This window comes from Rattus norvegicus, chromosome 12, assembly GCF_036323735.1.
Source record: "Rattus norvegicus strain BN/NHsdMcwi chromosome 12, GRCr8, whole genome shotgun sequence".
Lineage (NCBI taxonomy): Eukaryota > Metazoa > Chordata > Mammalia > Rodentia > Muridae > Rattus > Rattus norvegicus.
In genome coordinates this window covers 6,897,699-6,918,625 of record NC_086030.1, presented here as the reverse complement: position 1 = coordinate 6,918,625, position 20,927 = coordinate 6,897,699, and the positions used below count along the sequence as shown (strand labels likewise).

General features: G+C 42.7%; 1 protein-coding gene across 1 annotated transcript; it reads left to right on the top strand.

Annotated features, from left to right (window-relative positions):
- Positions 1–14,886: 14,886 nt before the first annotated feature.
- On the top strand, positions 14,887–20,544 carry Cd209al2 (CD209a molecule like 2). Its single transcript, XM_039090084.2, has 4 exons — positions 14,887–15,340; positions 15,947–16,098; positions 17,198–17,304; positions 19,532–20,544. Exons 1-4 carry the CDS (start codon positions 15,319–15,321, stop codon positions 19,644–19,646), a joined length of 396 nt encoding a protein of 131 aa, XP_038946012.2. The 5' UTR covers positions 14,887–15,318; the 3' UTR covers positions 19,647–20,544.
- The last annotated feature ends 383 nt before the right edge of the window (positions 20,545–20,927 follow it).

Below are 20,927 nucleotides of genomic sequence, written 5' to 3'. Positions count from 1 at the left end.
ATTTTAGAATTTAATGAAAATGAAGGTACAACATACCCAAACTTATGGGACACAATGAAAGCTGTGCTAAGAGGAAAACTCATAGCTCTGAGTGCCTGCAGAAAGAAACAGGAAAGAGCATATGTCACCAGCTTGACAACACACCTAAAAGCTCTAGAACAAGAAGAAGCAAATACACCCAGGAGGAGTAGTAGGCAGGAAATAATCAAACTCAGAGCTGAAATCAACCAAGTAGAAACAAAAAGGACCATAGAAAGAATGAACAGAACCAAAAGTTGGTTCTTTGAGAAAATCAACAAGATAGATAAACCCTTAGCCAGACTAACGAGAGGACACAGAGAGTGTTTACAAATTAACAAAATCAGAAATGAAAAGGAAGACATAACAACAGATTCAGAGGAAATTCAAAAAATCATCAGATCTTACTATAAAAGCCAATATTCAACAAAACATGAAAATCTGCAGGAAATGGACAATTTCCTAGACAGGTACCAGGTACCAAAGTTAAATCAGGAACAGATAAACCAGTTAAACAACCCCATAACTCCTAAGGAAATACAAGCAGTCATTAAAGTTCTCCCAACCAAAAAGAGCCCAGGTCCAGACGGGTTTAGTGCAGAATTCTATCAGACCTTCATAGAAGACCTCATACCAATATTATCCAAACTATTCCACAAAATTGAAACAGATGGAGCAATACCGAACTCCTTCTATGAAGCCACAATTACACTTATACCTAAACCACACAAAGACCCAACAAAGAAAGAGAACTTCAGACCAATTTCCCTTATGAATATCGACGCAAAAATACTCAATAAAATTCTGGCAAACCGAATCCAAGAGCACATCAAAACAATCATCCACCATGACCAAGTAGGCTTCATCCTAGGCATGCAGGGATGGATTAATATACAAAAAACCATCAACGTGATCCATTATATAAACAAACTGAAAGAACAAAACCACATGATCATTTCATTAGATGCCGAGAAAGCATTTGACAAAATTCAACACCCCTTCATGATAAAAGTCCTGGAAAGAATAGGAATTCAAGGCCCATCCATAAACATAGTAAAAGCCATATATCGCAAACCAGTCACTAACATTAAACTAAATGGAGAGACACTTGAAGCAATCCCACTAAAATCAGGGACTAGACAAGGCTGCCCACTCTCTCCCTATTTATTCAATATAGTTCTTGAAGTTCTAGCCAGAGCAATCAGACAACAAAAGGAGGTCAAGGGGATACAGATCGGAAAAGAAGAAGTCAAAATATCACTATTTGCTGATGATATGATAGTATATTTAAGTGACCCCAAAAGTTCCACCAGAGAACTACTAAAGCTGATAAACAACTTCAGCAAAGTGGCTGGGTATAAAATTAACTCAAATAAATCAATAGCCTTCCTCTACACAAAAGAGAAACAAGCCGAGAAAGAAATTAGGGAAACGACACGCTTCATAATAGACCCAAATAATATAAAGTACCTTGGAGTGATTTTAACCAAGCAAGTAAAAGATCTGTACAATAAGAAGTTCAAGCCTCTGAAGAAAAAATTGAAGAAGACCTCAGAAGATCGAAAGATCTCCCATGCTCATGGATTGGCAGGATTAATATAGTAAAAATGGCCATTCTGCCAAAAGTGATCTACAGATTCAATGCAATCCCCATCAAAATACCAATCCAATTCTTCAAAGAGTTAGACAGAAAATTTACAAATTCATCTGGAATAACAAAAAACCCAGGATAGCTAAAACTATCCTCAACAATAAAAGAACTTCAGGGGGGATCACTATCCCTGAACTCAAGCAGTATTACAGAGCACTAGTGATAAAAACTGCATGGTATTGGTACAGAGATGGACAGATAGACCAATGGAATAGAATTGAAGACCCAGAAATGGACCCACACACCTATCGGCACTTGATGTTTGACAAAGGAGCCAATCCATCCACTGGAAAACAGATAGCATTTTTAGCAAATGGTGCTGGTTCAACTGGAGGTCAACATGTAGAAGAATGCAGATCGATCCATGCTTATCCCTCTGTACAAAGCTTAAGTCCAAGTGGATAAAGGACCTCAGAATCAAACCAGATACACTCAAACTAATAGAAAAAAATGTGGGGAAGCATCTCAAACACTTCGGCCTGGAGAAAATTTCCTGAACAAAACACCAATGGCGTATGCTCTAAGATCAAGAATCGACAAATGGGATCTCATAAAACTGCAAAGCTTCTGTAAGGCAAAGGACACTGTGGTTAGGACAAAACGGCAACCAACAGATTGGGAAAAGATCTTTACCAATCCTACAACAGATAGAGGGCTTATATCCAAAATATACAAAGAACTCAAGAAGTTAGACCGCAGGGAGACAAATAACCCTATTAAAAAATGGAGTTCAGAGCTAAACAAAGAATTCACAGCTGAGGAATGTCGAATGGCTGAGAAACACCTAAAGAAATGTTCAACATCTTTAGTCATAAGGGAAATGCAAATCAAAACAACCCTGAGTTTTCACCTCACGCCAGTGAGAATGGCTAAGATCAAAAACTCAGGTGACAACAAATGCTGGCGAGGATGTGGAGAAAGAGGAACACTCCTCCATTGTTGGTGGGATTGCACACTGGTACAACCATTCTGGAAATCAGTCTGGAGGTTCCTCAGAAAATTGGACATTGAACTACCTGAGGATCCAGCTATACCTCTCTTGGGCATATACCCACAAGGTGCCCCAACATATAAAAAAGACACGTGCTCCACTATGCTCATAGCAGCCTTATTTATAATAGCCAGAAGCTGGAAAGAACCCAGATGCCCTTCAACAGAGGAATGGATATAGAAAATGTGGTACATCTACACAATGGAATATTACTCAGCTATCAAAAACAATGGCTTTATGAAATTCTCAGGCAAATGGTTGGAACTGGAAAATATCATCCTGAGTGAGGTAACCCAATCACAGAAAAACACACATGGTATGCACTCATTCATAAGTGGCTATTAGCCCAAATGCTTGAATTACCCTAGATTCCTAGAACACATGAAACTCAAGACGGATGATCAAAATGTGAATGCTTCACTCCTTCTTTAAAAGGGGGAACAAGAATACCCTTGGCAGGGAATAGAGAGGCAAAGATTAAAACAGACACAGAAGGCACACCCATTCAGAGCCTGCCCCACATGTGGCCCATACATATACAGCCATGCAATTCGACAAGTTGGATGAAGCAAAGAAGTGCAGGCAGACAGGAGCCGGATGTAGATCGCTCCTGAGAGACACAGCAAGAATACAGCAAATACAGAGGTGAATGGCAGCAGCAAACCACTGAACTCAGAATAGGACCCCCGTTGAAGGAATCAGAGAAAGAACTGGAAGAGCTTGAAGGGGCTCGAGACCCCATATGAACAACAATGCCAACCAACCAGAGCTTGCAAGGACTAAGCCACTACCTAAAGACTGTACATGGACCAATCCTGGACTCTAACCTCATAGGTAGCAGTGAATATCCTAGTAAGAGCACCAGTGGAAGAGGAAGCCCTGGGTCCTGCTAAGACTGAACCCCCAGTGAACTAGGTTGTTGTGGGGAGGGCGGCAATGGGGGGAGGATGGGAAGGGGAACACCTATAATGAAGGGGAGGGGTAGGGATTAGGGGGATGTTTGCCCGGAAACCGGGAAAGGGAATAACATTCGAAATGTAAGTAAGAAATACTCAAGTTAATAATAAAAAAAGAAATATAATCTCAAAAATGAACAAGCCAAGAGGATATTATCTGCACAGAGCAAATAATCAAAATTAAATAAGAATACATTTCTATTTAGAAATTTTAGTTAAAATATAATTATATAAATTCCCTCATGCCCTCTGTCTACATTCCCATTCTAAGTACCTAAAACTCTCTCAACATTTTAGTCTTTTTAATTTCATTTTTGTTGTTTCACATACAGAAACATTTTTAAAAAGTCATGGCAGTGATCAATGAATATCTTCAATATTCACTCTAGCCTCTACTTGCACATACACAGAACAGTACACAAACACATGTACATATGCATGAACAGCACACAACCAAGTAAAATATCGGGAGTATGTGAGGAATTGGTTCCCCTCGTGCAGTTTCAAGGAAGAAAAAGACGTAATCTCAAGGATTTGAAAGTCTAAACTGATGCAGGTACCTTGGTAACTTTGTATATCCACCTGACTCATTTCATAAACAGAATGCGTGTGACACCCTTGCCCCTGGAAGCTCTTCTGAGGGGACTGGAGCTTGTTCCTAAGAAACTGTTATTTCTTCTCCAAATCTAAAAAGAATTGTGACAGAATCTGTCAAGGCCTGCAAGTAGTTGGGGGCAGAGCTAGTGGCCATAAAAAGTAATGAGGAGCAGGTATGTTGAGCTGGGCTTTTCTATTCTATGGGCATGATTCTAGTTAGATGTGATCCTTCTTACAAGGTATTTTTTACTATACTTGAAGTGGTGAGAATTGTACATTCAGATAAATACAAAGTAGTACCATGGATACATGAATTAAGGAATAATTAATACGTACGAATCTTTTGGAGTGTGGAGCAGGGTTTAACAACCACTTCCATTGGTGTTAAATTCCCTGATTTGGGGCTCCAGGATGACTTGATGGGTAAAAGTGCTTGCTGTCAAGCACAGGGATCTGGGATCCACACAATAAAAACAGAGCCTATTCTTAGAAGTTGGCCCCTGACCTATACACACACACACACACACACACACACACACACACACACACACACACACACACCTTGGCATCTACACCCACACATGTATTTTATTATTATGAAGAGAGAAATCCTGCAGAAATGTTCCAAAACAATGAATCACCAGACTCTTGTAAGTTTGGGAAGCTGGCAGAAAGTTTCTCATATTATTATTTTAGTTGAACAAAGCATAAGAGGAACAGATGGGCTAGACGCTTAAAATTAAGATCTGTCAAGTCATACCACACACTGCTACTAAATTCTGAGTCCTCGAGAGAGCTGTGTGACACCTGGCCTGATCTTTTAATGTCTAGGTCTGCATGTGTATATGAGTGTAAGTGTAAAGATGTGTGTGTGTGTGTGTGTGTTTGTGTGTGTGTGTGTAGCAGTGTGTGTCCATTGTGTGCATGTGTGTTTGTGTGTGAGTGCATGTGTAGTGATCCCATCTAAACACAAGTGTGCATTCATTGCTGTGGTATAAAGCTAGGGTCTGACTGCAAGCAAGAATTCTATTTCTAGATACCAAGAGGACAAAATATGGAAATGAGAGCAGAAGTCCAGCATGACTTCCCCCTTTCCCTTCCTGAGCTTCCTCAATGGGACTTCTAAGAAGAAAGGCAATTCCTGGATGGGTCTGTCATACAATAAGAAGGAAAGCAAATGGCAGTGGGAGGATGGCTCACTGCTAGAATCTAGGTAATACAGTTTGTTGTGGGTGGCTCCATGATGCAGGAAGGAGTTGTGGTTTGTACACACTCCTTGGAGTCCTAGGCATGATAGTCTACTTGTTGGAATGTTATTGAGATGAGTTCTGATGCAATTTTGCAATTCTATCATGTGATCTGAGGGAGGACATTACAACATGGTAGATATTGCAGGAATTTCTTCTCCCTGAGGGAGGTGAGAATGGGATGGCTGCAATGACATGCGAGGACCTGATGGTCTTCTACACATCCTCCTATAAGGAAATGTGAATTGTCCACAAACTCAAAGGACATGGACTTTGCCAGAAGACCTAGCTATTCCAATGAAAATGGTGACTGTTTTTTCTGAGGGATGTATTTTGCATGGTATTCATAGAGAATTTGAAACACGGGAGCATGCTTGCCTTCAAAATACAATTTGTCCATCATAAAGATCCATTTTACCGTTAGAGCTGCAAAGGAATTGCTCCATATCATGGAGAACTTGAAAATAAGTAGGGGGAAGAATCAAGGTCAGTGTTTTTCTTTTGATGTGTATGGAAAGAAATACATAAGATTGTATACCAGGGTAATTTGGAATGTCAGTGAGATTTTAAATGTCATAAAGTCCCATTTTCTGTAAAAGCCATGCTTAGAGGTCATCAAAAAATCACACATGAGTGGAATTCACTTGGTTCTTGCGTGTCTAGGCAATCTTTATTCATATTAGGGTTAGCAAGTTACAGAGAAGCTAGCAATTGACTGAGTCCATTTATCAGGGACAATGGGCAGAGGAATTGAAAGCCCCAGAATATTTGTTAGACAAGGCTTTGTGCTCTGAATCAATAGGATGGAAAGTTTTGGAAGGAGGCTGTACTAAACATTGGAATAATGGTATCTTGCTGAAGAAGTAAGAAAACAAAAAATAATTGGGGACAGAGAAATGTAGAAAGAACGATAAAAATGACTGCTTTCCTTTAAATATTTGTGGCAGTTGTTTGTTTTGTTTTGTCTTGTCTTCTGTCTAGTCCACCACCTGAATCTCCAAAACCTAAGATAAAACTGTCTCAATTTCACAGTACGAGTCTGTGAATTCTGTATTATAGAATATTGGTTTCTCACAGAAATATCTTAGGTGTGCTGTCAGGGTCTGAGTGAAGTATGGCCTCCATATGCACATGAGACAGAGAAGGAATAATCCCAGTGCCAGAAGTTAGAAAAGGTTGACAACACAGGGATGGGAAAGAAGCTCATGTTCTTTGGGGTTTTCAATTTCAGGACCTATTGGCCTGTAGGGGAACCCAAGATGCGAGGAAATAAAGTTTGTGCAATACGTACAGATTATGGATGGAATGCCCTCCCATGTTCCCATGAGTCACTCCGGATCTGCATGAAGCCTGCACTGCCCTGCCCTAAGTGAATACTGTTCCCCTCCATGGTCTCCATACAGGGCTCTTCATCATCTAGTTGAATTTTAGTTCATTTTGCTTTTCTGTGGCACTTGGGTCTCAAAATTCCATCTGAGTTCTATATTTCCAGACACCTTGTCTTTACACACTCGGTCCACTCCTGTGTCCTCTCCTGGGCCAAAATTTACGTCGGTTGGGGTCAGGGTTTTGCCATGTTCTTAACTTTCTTTTTTTTTTTTTTTTTGGTTCTTTTTTTCGGAGCTGGGGACCGAACCCAGGGCCTTGCGCTTCCTAGGTAAGCGCTCTACCACTGAGCTAAATCCCCAGCCCCTGTTCTTAACTTTCTTCCTGGATTGAATTCTGGGTTGCTAATCACTCCCCTCACTTGCTGTTCTCACTCTTCCTGAGTGTGGAAGGAAGAGTGACCAGCCATCCTCCTGCATCTGTTGTCATGCTGTTACTTCCTCCAGCTGTTGCTGTGCCTACACCAACACCAAGAACTCAATGTCTTTGATATCATCAGCCAAAATAAACAGTTTCACCCATATGCTGCTTTCTGTCTGGTTATTTTATCAAAGTAACAGAAAAGTATTTCAATCAAATCTACTGCATAAGAAGTGGATTTGGTACAGAGGAATCAGGTGTGCTGAATGTATGGATTCTGGAACAGACTAGTCTAACACAATCTATCTTGGAGAACTCATATATCCAAATGTTTTCATTAGAAGAGGGAGGTACAAAGAGAGCATGAGCAGTAAGCCTGTCTCCTGAACAAAACATTCTTATCTACAGCATTTGTTTCCCTTATCCTCATAATTAGAAAATTGAAGTTTATTCTGGCCACTGTACCAAGTGCTTTTAATTTTCTATAAACAGACATGTTATTTTTCATAAAATTAAACCTATCATTACAGTTTTCCCACAGGGAATGTCTATGAACATACTAGCTAGCTCAATAAGAGAGTATTCTCACTCTGAATGGCAGGTGAATACATAGTCTCAAGGGCTCCCAAGAGTCTGAGAATTAGTGGTAGTTGTGGACTTAGCATTAACAAAGACATAGACATGTTCACCCTTCTAAGTCTTAGGGAACGTTACAGAAGAGATTAAAGAGTACCTAAGGCCTGCACTCTGAACTGACCCAGTGCCACAGCTCTCTGTATCCAGATCCCATGGGGATAGAGCTGGATTCTCAGAAGTGCGGCCCAACCTGAGAACACAGATCCTGCCAGGAAACGGCTGGTCCAGGAGTGCTGACACAGCTGAGGGCACAGATAAGACCACCACTTCTGTTCCAAGGGACCTGCCCAGAGCCTTCAGGACACAGGAACCAAGGAACAGTCGGGGACAGGATCCTTCTGTTTTCTGTGTGTGCCTGGAGCTGAGCCTGGGCCTCAGCTCTCTGTACCTAGATCCTATGGGAAGAATGCTGCAGTTGAGCTCAAGAGCGTGGACAATCCTGAGAGCACAGGTGAGACCACCACTTCTGCTCACATTCCTGGCCCAAGAGGAACCCACGTGAAGCCCTCAAGACACAGGAACCGAGAAGCAGTCTGAAAGGATTCTTTGGTTTTCCACCAGCGCCTGAGCAGACCCTGTGCCAAAGCTCTCTATACCCAGATCCTCCTGGGAGAAAGCCTGTCCCCAGAAGTGCTAACACACAGGCTTACAGGAGGGGCAGCCACTGTCAGAGACATCAAGACCTGCTAACACCAGGGATAAGCAGATGGCAAGAGGCAAGGGCAAGAACCTAAGCAACAGAAACCAAGGCCACTTGGCATCATCAGGATCCATTGATGTGAATACTCTTGGTGTCATTTGGGGAAAGTTTTCTGAATTCTACAGCAAAAAATCCCACCGTTATGTTTGATGACATGGGTACAAATTTTCTAATGAACCCACAAAATGGACTGAAGATAAGGCCTTTCATCAACGCTCATTTAAACCGTGATAAAGACAAGGAACTGGTGAAGCTCACTCAGTACCTCAGCAGAAAAGTGGCTGAGGTCAGGCTTGTGCACCCAGTTGGTTAGGCCAGTTCAAGGTCCAGTGATGAAAACTTTGGGACAGAAACATCTTCCCTGGAGTGTTATTCCATCATAAGTCAGGCACTTTAGCAATCTTTAGTGAAAGAACGCATATACGTTATTCTTTGTGGATATGGCCGTATAAACATTTGGGGGTGGGTTGGGATCTAGAAGCAGATGCTTTCTATTGACTTGGTGTGATATGTTAGGGATGCGTCATCTGCATGCGGAAGGACTTCAGGTGTTGTCTCTATGTGACTGATTATCACAGTATTCTCAATGAGCTGTTGTGGTCAAGTGTTCCAGGATAGACAACTGGCCAGGAGTAGATTTAAGTGCCTACCATTCTCAATGATGAGAATTGCTGTGATTACTGAATCCATTTGACATTACCGGGTTTTCTGTCTGGAGGCACAGTCCACTGCCCCACATGTTCAATATTTAGATATCTAGGAGAGGGCCTAAGTGTCTCTTTGAATATCTTCATTCTCCTGAGGGTTGTTAAATTACTGCCATCAAGATACACGATATTCTGCAGTAAACTCCTGTCAGATGCCGTGGCTATCATGGCGGCAGACATGAGTGAGCCCCGCTGCTGGAAGCAGGCTATGAGGTGTCCGGTTGTGGGTGGGGGAGGCATGCTGCTAGAACCCATGCAGAGCCAGAGCCAGTATGTGGAGGGCAGCCCAGCTGCCTGGATCTGAATATGTCTGGAGTGTCCCCTCAGATCAGGGCAGCAAGATGTCTAGGGGTCCACCAGGCTGGTGATTGGCTATTTGTCTTTTGTGGGCCTCCTGGCCTCCTGCCTGTGTCTGGAGCTTTCAAAAAGCAGATCCAGCCCCCCTAGAAGAGCTTGGACAAATCCCTCCTTCATTCGGTTTCAACTAGATATCTCTCAAGTCTACTTTCTGGCCCTGGCAGTGAACTTGCTACAAGCCTCCTACCTGTATAAACTCTATCAGCAATACCACTTCCTGGAGGGTCAGATTGCTATCCATTACGACCGTGGCCTTGTCGCCATGGTCCTCTTTGGCCTAGTAGCCTCCTCCCTGTGGACTGGCTGGGTCATACGAAGTCCTGTGTCGTTTTCTCCCTCACTTACTCTCTATGCTGCATAACCAAGCTCATTCAAGACTATCTTGGGCTGTTGGTGGGAGTACTTTGTGGGCTGTCCATTGTTCTCCTCTTCTCTGCCTTTGAGGCTTGGTACATCCATGCACACATGGAGAGGCATGACTTTGCTGCTGAGTGGATCCCAGTGTATTTGCCGGAGCTGCCTTCAGGAACCATGTGCTGGCTGTGTCAGCAGATGTGGCAGCTGAAAATGTGGCTAGTTGGATGGAACTGTGGCCGGTAGCACCCCATGTGGCTGCCATCTCTCTTTTGGCTCGCGTGAGGGCCTTGACTGTTGAAAACTTGGGAGAGAATTATGACTGTCAGCAGTGCCTTCTCTGAGACCTGTGCTGGAGGCCTGTGCTGCCTCCTGTCTTACCGCTGGGTGTTGCTGCTGGGTGTCCTACAAGCCCTGTTTGAGAGTGTCATCTTCATCTTTATCTTTGTCTTCCTCTGGATACCTGTGCTAGTGAACGATCCCCGAAGAGAGACCCTTTCTAAAGTCTCGGGAAATTGCGGACCCCAGACACAGAGAGACCATTTTGGATGTAATAAGCAAAGGCGAGGTTTATTACGGAGACCTATTACAGAGATCTCTGGGCCAACACGTATCCCACGCAGGAGACAGAGGTGTCGACCACGAAACTCAAAAGCCAGAGGGTTATATAGAGAAGGCTAGGGGGTTTTGGCGTGGTTACATATAATTGGCTCATTCAAACATAGCAGTGAGGACAAAGCAGAAAGAGTACATGTTAGAAGTCAGGGGCTTATCAGGGTCTGGAGGACACCTAGTTGAAATATGGCCCTGAGTGAGCTGGGGGGAGATGTCTTCCTGCCAGACGTCCCATGAATCAGTCGCATTAACTCAGGCTGGTTCCTGCATTCCTTTTCCTTATCTTTATGGCTTGCCAGTCCTGCCTGGACAGTGTTTCCTGTGCTCCTTTATCTTTATGGCCTGCTAGTCCTGGCTGTAGGGCTTAGCCCTCGGTCTGTGGCCTTTTGGGGTTTATTCCTTTAATTTTGTATCTGTGGCCTTTTGGGGTTTATTCTTTTAATTTTGTATCTCCAAACCTAGAATTTGTATAATTCTCTTTTCACTAGACCTACCTGGGCCCCACTGGGCATTGTGTTCTCCAGATTCAGGACTGCCAGCCTTCTGGATTCTTCCCTGTACCAAATCGCCGCCTCAAAGAGATACCACTTTAAAACCATGCACCTACTTTCCCTCGCTGTTCTCATTGTTGTCTTTTCTCTCCTCATGTTGATTTCTACCCCAGTACAGGCCAAGAAAATCCTGTGGAATCCTTTGTCACCCTTTTATTATTGAATTGGACTTTGGGCTCTACTTTCCCAGCAGAGCTTCCTGTGAAGGAAAGTGATCCCTGAAACAAAGCTGGTTGGTATTCTAAATTTGTTCTGAGGCCCCATTCATTTACTCACCAGTGTAGGACTCCTTGTCTCCATGACAGTGATTGGAAAATGGGGACCAGGAATATGTTTAGCATCTGCTCTGCCATCATGGTGACAACACTGCTGGCATAGGAAGGACTCTTCACTATCATGAGACACAACACTGTGTTGTGGGGGCCCTGGCACACCATGGAGCCATATGCTCCTGAGCTTTGATTCTATCAGACAAGGGGTCTGAGATGGGCTGTGAAACCCCACTTGCACACCTATGACTCACTTCGTGACTCCGTCATGCAGCCCCTCTTGCCAGAGCTTTTTATTGGGAAGGACATGGGGAAATATTCTAAAAGCTGGTTCTCTACTTTCCTTTCTCCCTGTTGTATACAAAGAAAGACATTTAATGGATTGGAAAAAAATACCAGAAACATATGACATCCACAATGTGCATTAGCTTTTGTTTCAAGTGATTGACACATTTCTTAGCTGTTTTACCAAAATTTCCAATATTTCTTTATTTTTCTGTGGCAGTTTATGCACCAAGAAATAGGTGGCATTAATATGGGAGTCTGGACTTCCACTGTTTCCTGGAATGACAAAGTCTTTTTGAAACTCAGGTCTGTCATGAGCTGCTTTAGAAGCCCCTGGTATGCTCTTTTAGGACACTGTGATTGTCTTCATTTCCTATCCAGAATTCTCTAGGATTACTGTGCTAGAGTTTGGAGGCAGGGTGGTGAGACAGGTCTGAGAAGTAAGGCTTTTTAATTTTTTAAAAACAACTAGGTTCAGGATTGGTCTGTTGCTATGTCTTGTAATGCTAAATTCGATCTCCCAAGTGTTGGTTTTCCCAGAGACAAGAGAGTCCTAACATAGACTATGGACACAATAATACTATATGAACTTAACCCCAAGTTATTTCTGATTGGTGTATGAAGATGCCAACATTAGCAGGTTTTAAGGTTTCTGTGCTTGGGGTCAGAGGAGAAGTACAAGAGGGAGAAGGAAGGTGGAGAGAGGAGATAGCTTCCATGGGTTAGGTGAGACATAAGCTAAAGGCCATCTGGGTTGGCTAATTGTAGAAGAGCAGCCCAGACAAAAGATGTTAAATTATATACAGGATTTTTGGCTGGGTATTAGAAATAATAGCATAGAAGATAGATATCTTCCCAGATCTTGCACTGATTAAGACTCACAATAAATATAAAGGAAATGTGTGTCATTTATCTGGGAGCTAAATGGTCATAGGTGGGGTAGAAACTCCCGAATTGAGATTGAATAATTTTGACAGCACATCTATTTGTGTGTCCACCTGTATTCACGCAAATATGCAGGCACTCATACATAAGCACATGCATTCACAGATGTTCATACCTACACCGGCACACACAAAACATATATGCACCTGCATGCACACACACACACACACACACACACACATGTACCAGTATGTACACACATGTGCACCTGAATATACATATACAGCTATATGCACAAACTTACAAACATACTTGCATGTGCACAAACTCATATGTCTGTATGTACACACATGCATCTGTGGGACCATAATGGCCCAGGCACACAGAGGAAGGGTTGGAACAGCTTCAATCCCAGAAACCTCAAAGACAGATTGGCAGGAGTTGGCTCTCTCCCCTCCTCCCAATCTGGATCCAGAAAGCCAGCTCTCCCACACCATTAACCCTAGTAAGAATTTACAGTCCTTATAGTTATTATACTCTACTCCTTGTTTGACTTTATAAGCCTATCTCCCTGAACTCTATTGCTGTGGAGTATGCAAATGAAGTGTCTTCCAACACCCCTGTCCTGGCTAATAGTAGATAGCCATACAAACTTTGCCCCAGAGATTGGCCACCTCCCAAGAGACATAAATACATGTTTCCCCCCTCAGTGTGAGAATTTACCCACAAACTCTCCACCTATCAATATGCTACATGCATCCACCAGGACCTGGATAAGCTTATTTCCTTCTAGTCCAGCCTTGGGCACCCTTAGCAAAAGAATACCTAGAATGGCAGCTGGTAAACAAAGACATATGTACTAGCACACAAACACACAGAAATGTCACTTGTTGCACACACATACACACACACCTGTACATGCAAGCACACACACACACACACACACACACACCTGTATACAAAGGAACACACTTGCTGTACCACCATGTACACACACATCTACATGTGCACGCACTCATGCAAAGTGATTAACAATGGTAGATGTTAAATAAACCAAGTACTGATGATTTACCTCTGTCCGTCTTTGAAAATAATTATGAGTGGAGACATCAGCAAATACAAACAGAAAACCATGGGCAGTGTTCTGTGGAGAGGGGGCATAGATAGTTGTGTCCCTCTTTAGTGCACCAGGTATAATGAAGACGCTTCAGGGCAGGTTGTTGGTTTTATGCACAGCATGCCCGCCATTTTATCACACCACAAGTGACACATTCTTTGGTTCCTCACCCCACGACTTCTGAGATGGTATTCCTAAATGTTAACTTGGTTGGATTTAAGATCAGGCTAGAAACAAATCTCTGGGCATGTCTGTGAAAGGAAATGGGGTGGGGCGAGGGGTTCTAGGTGGTGGCAGTGTGCACAGCCTTCGTATGTCCTGGTCACTCTAACTTCCACACCAAGATGCAATATATCCTCAAGCGGTGAGCCAAAACCCAAACCAGAACAACTGTCTTCGTTCTTTTTGTCAGATATTTGGTCACAGCAATAAAAGAATTAATTAGCACACATCCACAGCCCTCGCTTAACTTGATGGAAAGTCAGACAAATGTGATGCTGTATCAGATGTTCAATGCTTCCTTCTAGATGCTTCCGGCACTGGAACTCACTTCCCTTTTTCTCTTTATGAGTTCACATTCAGAGAGTGAGGAAAGTAAAAGCTGATGTTGCCAGCAGGCCCCAGCACTGAAAGGCAGAAGCGAGGATGATTCTCTCCATGGAATCAAATGAGAAGCAGCACTTAGGCCCCCTAGGTAAGGCAGGAATGGGGCTTGGTGGTTTGGTGGTTTGTAGCTCCAGGTCACAGCAATTCACCTCTTGTCTCCACACACAATTACATATATGTACACACATGAACTCAAACTTATGCATGCATCACACATTCCCATGTGCACACGCACACACACACACACACACACACTCATTCATCTCTGTTCTCCACACAAAATTGTGTGTGTGTATGTGTGTGTGTGTGTGTGTGTGTGTGTGTGTGTGTGTGTGTGTGTGTGTGTTGAATTCCTTGGAGACAAGCTGGGGACAAGAGCCAAGAAGAGGTAGAAGTCTTTTCTAAGAGTCTTATATTCTGGAGATTTAAAGATTTCTCTGGTTTCCTGGAACGCAAAGGCTCAGACTTAGACTGGTTGCTGGTCTTTGTAGCACTAGAAGGTAGAATCTGGGGCCTGAACTGCTGTTTATTGGGGAGTGACAGCCTTGTTGTGAAATACGCACTTTCTTCCACAGGGTGTGTGAGGCACAGCCATGGCCTTGTGGTGTTGCATCTGCTCTCCATTGTGCTCCTGGCTGGGCTTCTGGTGACTGTTCTCATTCAAGGTCTGGCAGAAATGGGACTGTGCACCTCTGGTCCATCTCACTGGCTGTGAAAGCTGGATCTGGGTCATACTTAGGGGACTGAGAGAAAATAATGAGAATGGGTTGTCCCATAGCCTCTAGTGTAGTTCCCACTTTGGAACATAAGATGGTAATTGTAAAGGCATTACCCAGGTCCATTACTTGTGTTTCATTCATCACTAAGTGTCATTGTCTTCTCCTTAAATGTTATTAGAGAAGATTTCTGCTGCAAAGATCCAGAGCACCTTGTAACACACAGTAATCATTACAAACTTTTAGTTTCTGGATTCTTTGTGCAGGTTTTAAGGATCCAAGCTCATCAGTATGAAAAAATCTACAAGCAACTGATGCAACTGGGGATTGGAGTGGGTAAGTGAGCAAAAATCAGTGTTGTGGAACTGAGGTTGCCTTGTGATGGCACTATGCTTGAGGATTTGACCCTTTCCAGACCCCAGTTTTCACTCCTGTGGGAACTTGATGTCTTAGTTGGAAGAGTGCTTGCCATGAAGAAACTGAGTATGTCAAGAACGTACTTTTTACTGACATGGGTAGGTATGTTTTTAATGCCGGCATTGTAGAGTCCCAGAGAATCACTAGTCATCCAGATTAGTGCAGTTATACACATTCACAAACACACAAATGCATGAATACATCAGTCATCAGAAAACAAATTAATAGGAGCACAGGAAAAACAGCCAGGGTATCACCTTATGGTCTCAGGGGGAGACAACAAAGTAGGAACTCACTATTCTCAGAGGTCCTGGGGCTGTGCACAGAGTAGGCACTCAGTTTTCACAGTGGCCATACACACAGTAGTCAAGATATTCTCCTGGGCTCTGGGTTGACCTTTTAAGTGCCTGTTTTCCCCCAGGATGCAGTGTCAAGTGAGGGAGGGCCCTAATCTGGAGGGCTTGAGAAGATGCATGATCATGTGCATCCAAGCATTCATCTATCCTGATCCACCTCTCCCAATAGACAGCCTTTGCCGTCCTTGCCCTTGGGAATGGACATTCTTCCACAGAAGATGTTATTACTTCTCCAAATCCCAGCGTAACTGGAATGATTCTGTTGCTGCTTGCCAGGAAGTGGATGCTCAACTAGTCACTGTTGAGAGTGACGAAGAACAGGTATGCCTCATGGGTTCTTCGTCCTGGGATTGGGCACGATCATTGAATGTGAAAGCAATGGTTGGAAAGAAAGTGTTTCTGGTTAAGGGATGTTTGCTCCACTTGGAAAGGGGGCTATGTGGGAATGAGAGTACGTAGGATGCTCTGAGTAGATGCACCAAATGCCTACATAATGCATAAATAAATGCTTCAGAGAACACCTAAAATATGTCATCGTCTTAGTAAAACTCTAACTCCAAGGGATCTGATGCATTCTTCTACCCTCTAACACAACTGAACTCACACACAGACACATAAATATAATACAAATATTATAAAGAAATGTTATAAAAGCAATTTAAGACAAAAGAGGCATTCATTGCTCAAGGTTCTGGGTTATAGCGCATCATGGCCCAGAAATCATAGCCACAGGAGCTTAAGAGATCCAGGTACGTGGGATTCACAGTCAAGTAGAAAGTAGTAAATGGTGATCCTCAGCTCACTTTCTTCATTTCCTAAGTCCGAGGACTTGTACTCAGGGAATGAGTCTGCCCACACTTAAAATGGCTTTTCTCACATGAATTAATATAGACAATACCTAATATGCATGCCAAGAAGCCTATCTCCTATGTGATTCCCTGTTTGGTCAAGTTGAAAATTAAACCTATCACATAATCCCAGCTGGCATGCTAGATAAAAGATAGAATATTGTTCTCTTAGGGAAAATACTTAAGACTATGCCTTTAGCCAGTTTCTGTGGTATAAATTATATAATCCTACTGCTCTTTGGATATCATTCCACACAGAGCTAAGAGATGCTGCACATTGCTAGCTGTGCTGAACCATCTGACTCTGGCACATTAAACCTCATAGATCAGTTTGTGTGGGCATGCACGTCACAAACACGGGCAACACTCCCAGGAACATGTGTGAAGACTTCAGCTGTGGACAATCAGTCAGCAGACCTTATTTGGCCATAGGATACAGATGTAAGAGGGACTCAGACACTGGAGCATGTATCAGGGGCTCCTCTCAGGTATAAGAGTGAAAGTTGGGGAGACACTAGGTAGATACGGGAAATGAAGTAGAAACTCTACTGACTTCTCTCTTTCCCCCACAGACATTCCTTGGTGTGTTGTTAAAAAATAAATCTGCCTGGATGGGTCTCTCAGACCTGAAACAGGAAAGCACGTGGCAGTGGGTAGATGGCTCACCTTTGTCAGACAGGTAGACCTGGGACAAGGGAACATTACAGAGAGTGGGATGGGGTTGTGCTCTACATGAGCTGAACTCAAAGTTCCTTGTTACTCCCTAGCTGCCTTAGGCTTAAGAGTCCATGTTATTCACTGGGAGTCATGGTGTTAGTCTCCATATCCATGTTCAGATAGATGGTGGGAATTTTAAATTCTATAATAAGAGAGGCAAAATCAATCTGAGGTTTGTTTGGGTTGTTTAAATATAGTGTGTTAAATAGCTGTGGAGGGAAATACTTCAGCCAGTAAAGTGCTGGTTTTGCCAAAATGAGCACCTGAGTTTGATCCCCAGAACCCACTTTAAAAAAAAAAAAGCTGGTATTTCAGACTACCAACAGGGTTACAGCAGGGAAGTTGAAGGCTTGTCATAAGACAGAGTAAAGGAGATGTTATCAAGAGAGAATTGTGGGGCCTGGAAGATGACTTAGTGGGAAGAATGTCCATCATGCAAATATGAAGATCTGAGTTAAGATTCTCAACAGACAAAAGCATTTTAAAACGCTGGGTGGTGTTGTTAACATGTACGTGTAATACTGCTGCTGAGTGTGGTGTCACTAGCATGTAATACTAGTGCTGAGGAAGCAAAGACAGGATAATTCCTAAAGACTACTGACCAGCTAGTTAGCTTCATTTGTTAACTTCCTGTTCAGCAAGAGACCTGTTTAAAAAAAAATAGAGGGTTGAGGCTAGTGAGACAGTTCATTTAGTAAGAGCCTAGCATGCAAGCATAAAGATTGAGTTTAGATTCACTGCACCCTCAAAAACTGGGGTGATAGCAACCATCTGTTATCCTAGCACAGACAGATCTCTGGTGCTCACTAGCCTAGGCAATCAGTGACCTACAGGTGCAGCAAGGAACCATGTTTCAAACTATGATGTGGATCAAGTACTCATGTGGATTCCGGCACTGACTGAGGGGCAGGCATGTCTTTGAATTTGAGGCCAGCCCAATGTACATGGAGTGTTTCAGGACACAGAGATAGAAAGGGAGAACCTATTTCAGATTAAATGTAGAGAGAAGCAACAAAGAAAGAAAGGAATTAAGGGAGGGAGGAGAGAAGAAAGAAAGAAAGGAGAAAGAAAAGAGAGGACAAAATAAGGAGAAAAATGGGAATAACCAACGCAGACCCTCTATGTCAACCTCTGTCCTCCAAATACAAGTATTCAAACATTTACACAAATATATATACACTATAATACACTATAAACTACACACACACACACACAAACACACAACTTATGAACACACCTGATGTTGACATGTAGTCATATGCTGATGCACTCATCCTCATGGATATACATGAGCAAACAAATGTACTCACACGAAGTCATACACAACACTCGGAGAGAAATCAGATTGAGAGAAGGAGGATTGAAACATAGATAAGAAACATTACCTTTTTAAGTCATTTAATGGGTTCTGTGTAAGGGATGTCTACAATGTGTTTCACAGAATGTAGCTTAACACAGGCTCAAGTTATTATGGGTGTAAAGTTTGTTTGTGAAGCATGTGGACATGCTCATGTGAATGAATGGGTGTGTGAAACTAGATGTATGTGCACACACACAAACACGCACAGGCCATGAATCAATGTATTGTACCTTCCTCTATCACTCCCCACATAATTTTAAAGTACTGTTTAAAATGTTTGTGTGTTTGTGTGTGAGTATGTATGTGTCTGTGTATGTGTGCATAAGAGTTAGTATGCTACATTTGCAAGAAGAAGGAATTGGGTCAACTAGAGTTCAAGTGACAGGATACAGTGAGTGCACTTACATGAGTTCCGGAAAACTAACTTAGGTTATCTGGAAAAGCAGCAAACATTCTTAATGTCTAAGCCATCTCTTCATACACATTTCATTGTATTTATACCCCAAGTGTGTATAAATATGTACCCAGAGCTGCTTGTTGTACTCAAAAGGCCAAAGAGAAGAAGTTTATATCACCCCTTGATGGTGTGGCAGGAGACCAAGGACTTGAGCTCTAGATGTGGAGAGAATATCAGGATAAAGGCCTTGGTTGAAGTGTCAAAGAAAGAATTAGATGATGTTGGTCAGGGAGGCTTCAGAGTGGGTGTTTTAAAGTGTGTTAGTGAGTTCTAGGTGCTGTCTTTCCTAGCTTGCCTTGTATTGATGTGGTGAAAACCATGACCAGAAACAGTGTGGGGAATAACAGATTTATTTCCTCTTACAACTCCCAGGTCACATCCCATCACTGAGAGAGGTTACTACAGGGACTCAAGACAGGAAATAAAACAGAAATCATGGAGGAACAAAGTCCACTTGCTTTTCACAGCTTACAGACTATGGCTGTGACGGAATCTCATGTCTCCTTGTCTTTGAAGTTTCAGGAAGTATTGGAAAAAAGGGGAACCTAACAACCTGAGAAATCAAGACTGTGTAGAGTACACATTTGAAGGCTGGAATGACAACAAATGTGACAACAAGAAATTCTGGATCTGCAAAAAACTTGAAACTTCCTGCTCTAGCAAGTGATGACAAAATCCCTCCATTGCCCCCACAGTCCCAAACCCCTGCCAGAGAGCAGACTTTACCTATAGCAATTCCAGTTTATTCTCCTTGTCTGTGGCCATTGATATCTTGACCAGATCTGTGAGACTTTTCTCTGGCAGGTACCTTGTCCCAAACATTGCTCCTGGACCAGCATGTTTCCTTGACCTCTGCTGTATAGTCTTCTGATGTCTGCAGGGTCTCGTTGGGTTAGTGGTTGTGGCACTGATTCACTGTTGCCGCTTAATGAAATGAACAGACATGATGTGTATACAGGTCCTTAAATGGGTTCCTTTCATCCCCTCTGTCTTCCTTTCTGAGGTCAGACAGTGCATTACCATGCATGATTGATGACACATCTTATGTGGCTTCATAGCATTTCTGAGTACTTTACTCCCACCTACTAAATTTTCATCCATTCACCCTGCACACATTTCTACAGGAGCATTCTTAGATTTTAGGAGCTCAACTTGTAGGCTAAAAGCACAAAAGAACCAAGTCCTTCCTTCTTAGTCACGGTCTGAAATTATTGTAAAACCTTGGCTCCATCTCCACCCCTTTGTGGACATGGTAAGCCTCAATGTTATAGACCCTGAGATTGACCGCCTAAGTTTTATTGCAATTTTTATTGAATCTGCTCATTGACAATTTTTATGCATATGTATATATAAATATAAGTATAAATAAACTCTGATTATTGCCATCCTTCACCCATCGTGAATCCCTCTCCTTTTTAACTGCTTCTTTTCTCCTTTTATGAACTTTTGTTTGGTTTTGACCCACTAAATTTAACCAGGGCCATCTGTCTGACCATGGTTTTGAAACTGTCCAATAAATTCTGGTACGTACATCATCAAGTAAAGACAATGGCTATCCCTCTCAGAAAACCCATCAGCAGCCAATAATTTAACAGAGAGTGCAAAGACCATGTAAGTTCCTCCCTGATCCATAACTGACTGTTGGGAGGCCAGATTTTGTGCAGCCTCAGCCACTGTGAGATCACATCTGAACCTAAGAGCAAAATCAAAAACAAAAAACAGAGTTTCACAGTTCTTCTCCAGCTTTTCTGTATTTCCAACACCTCTT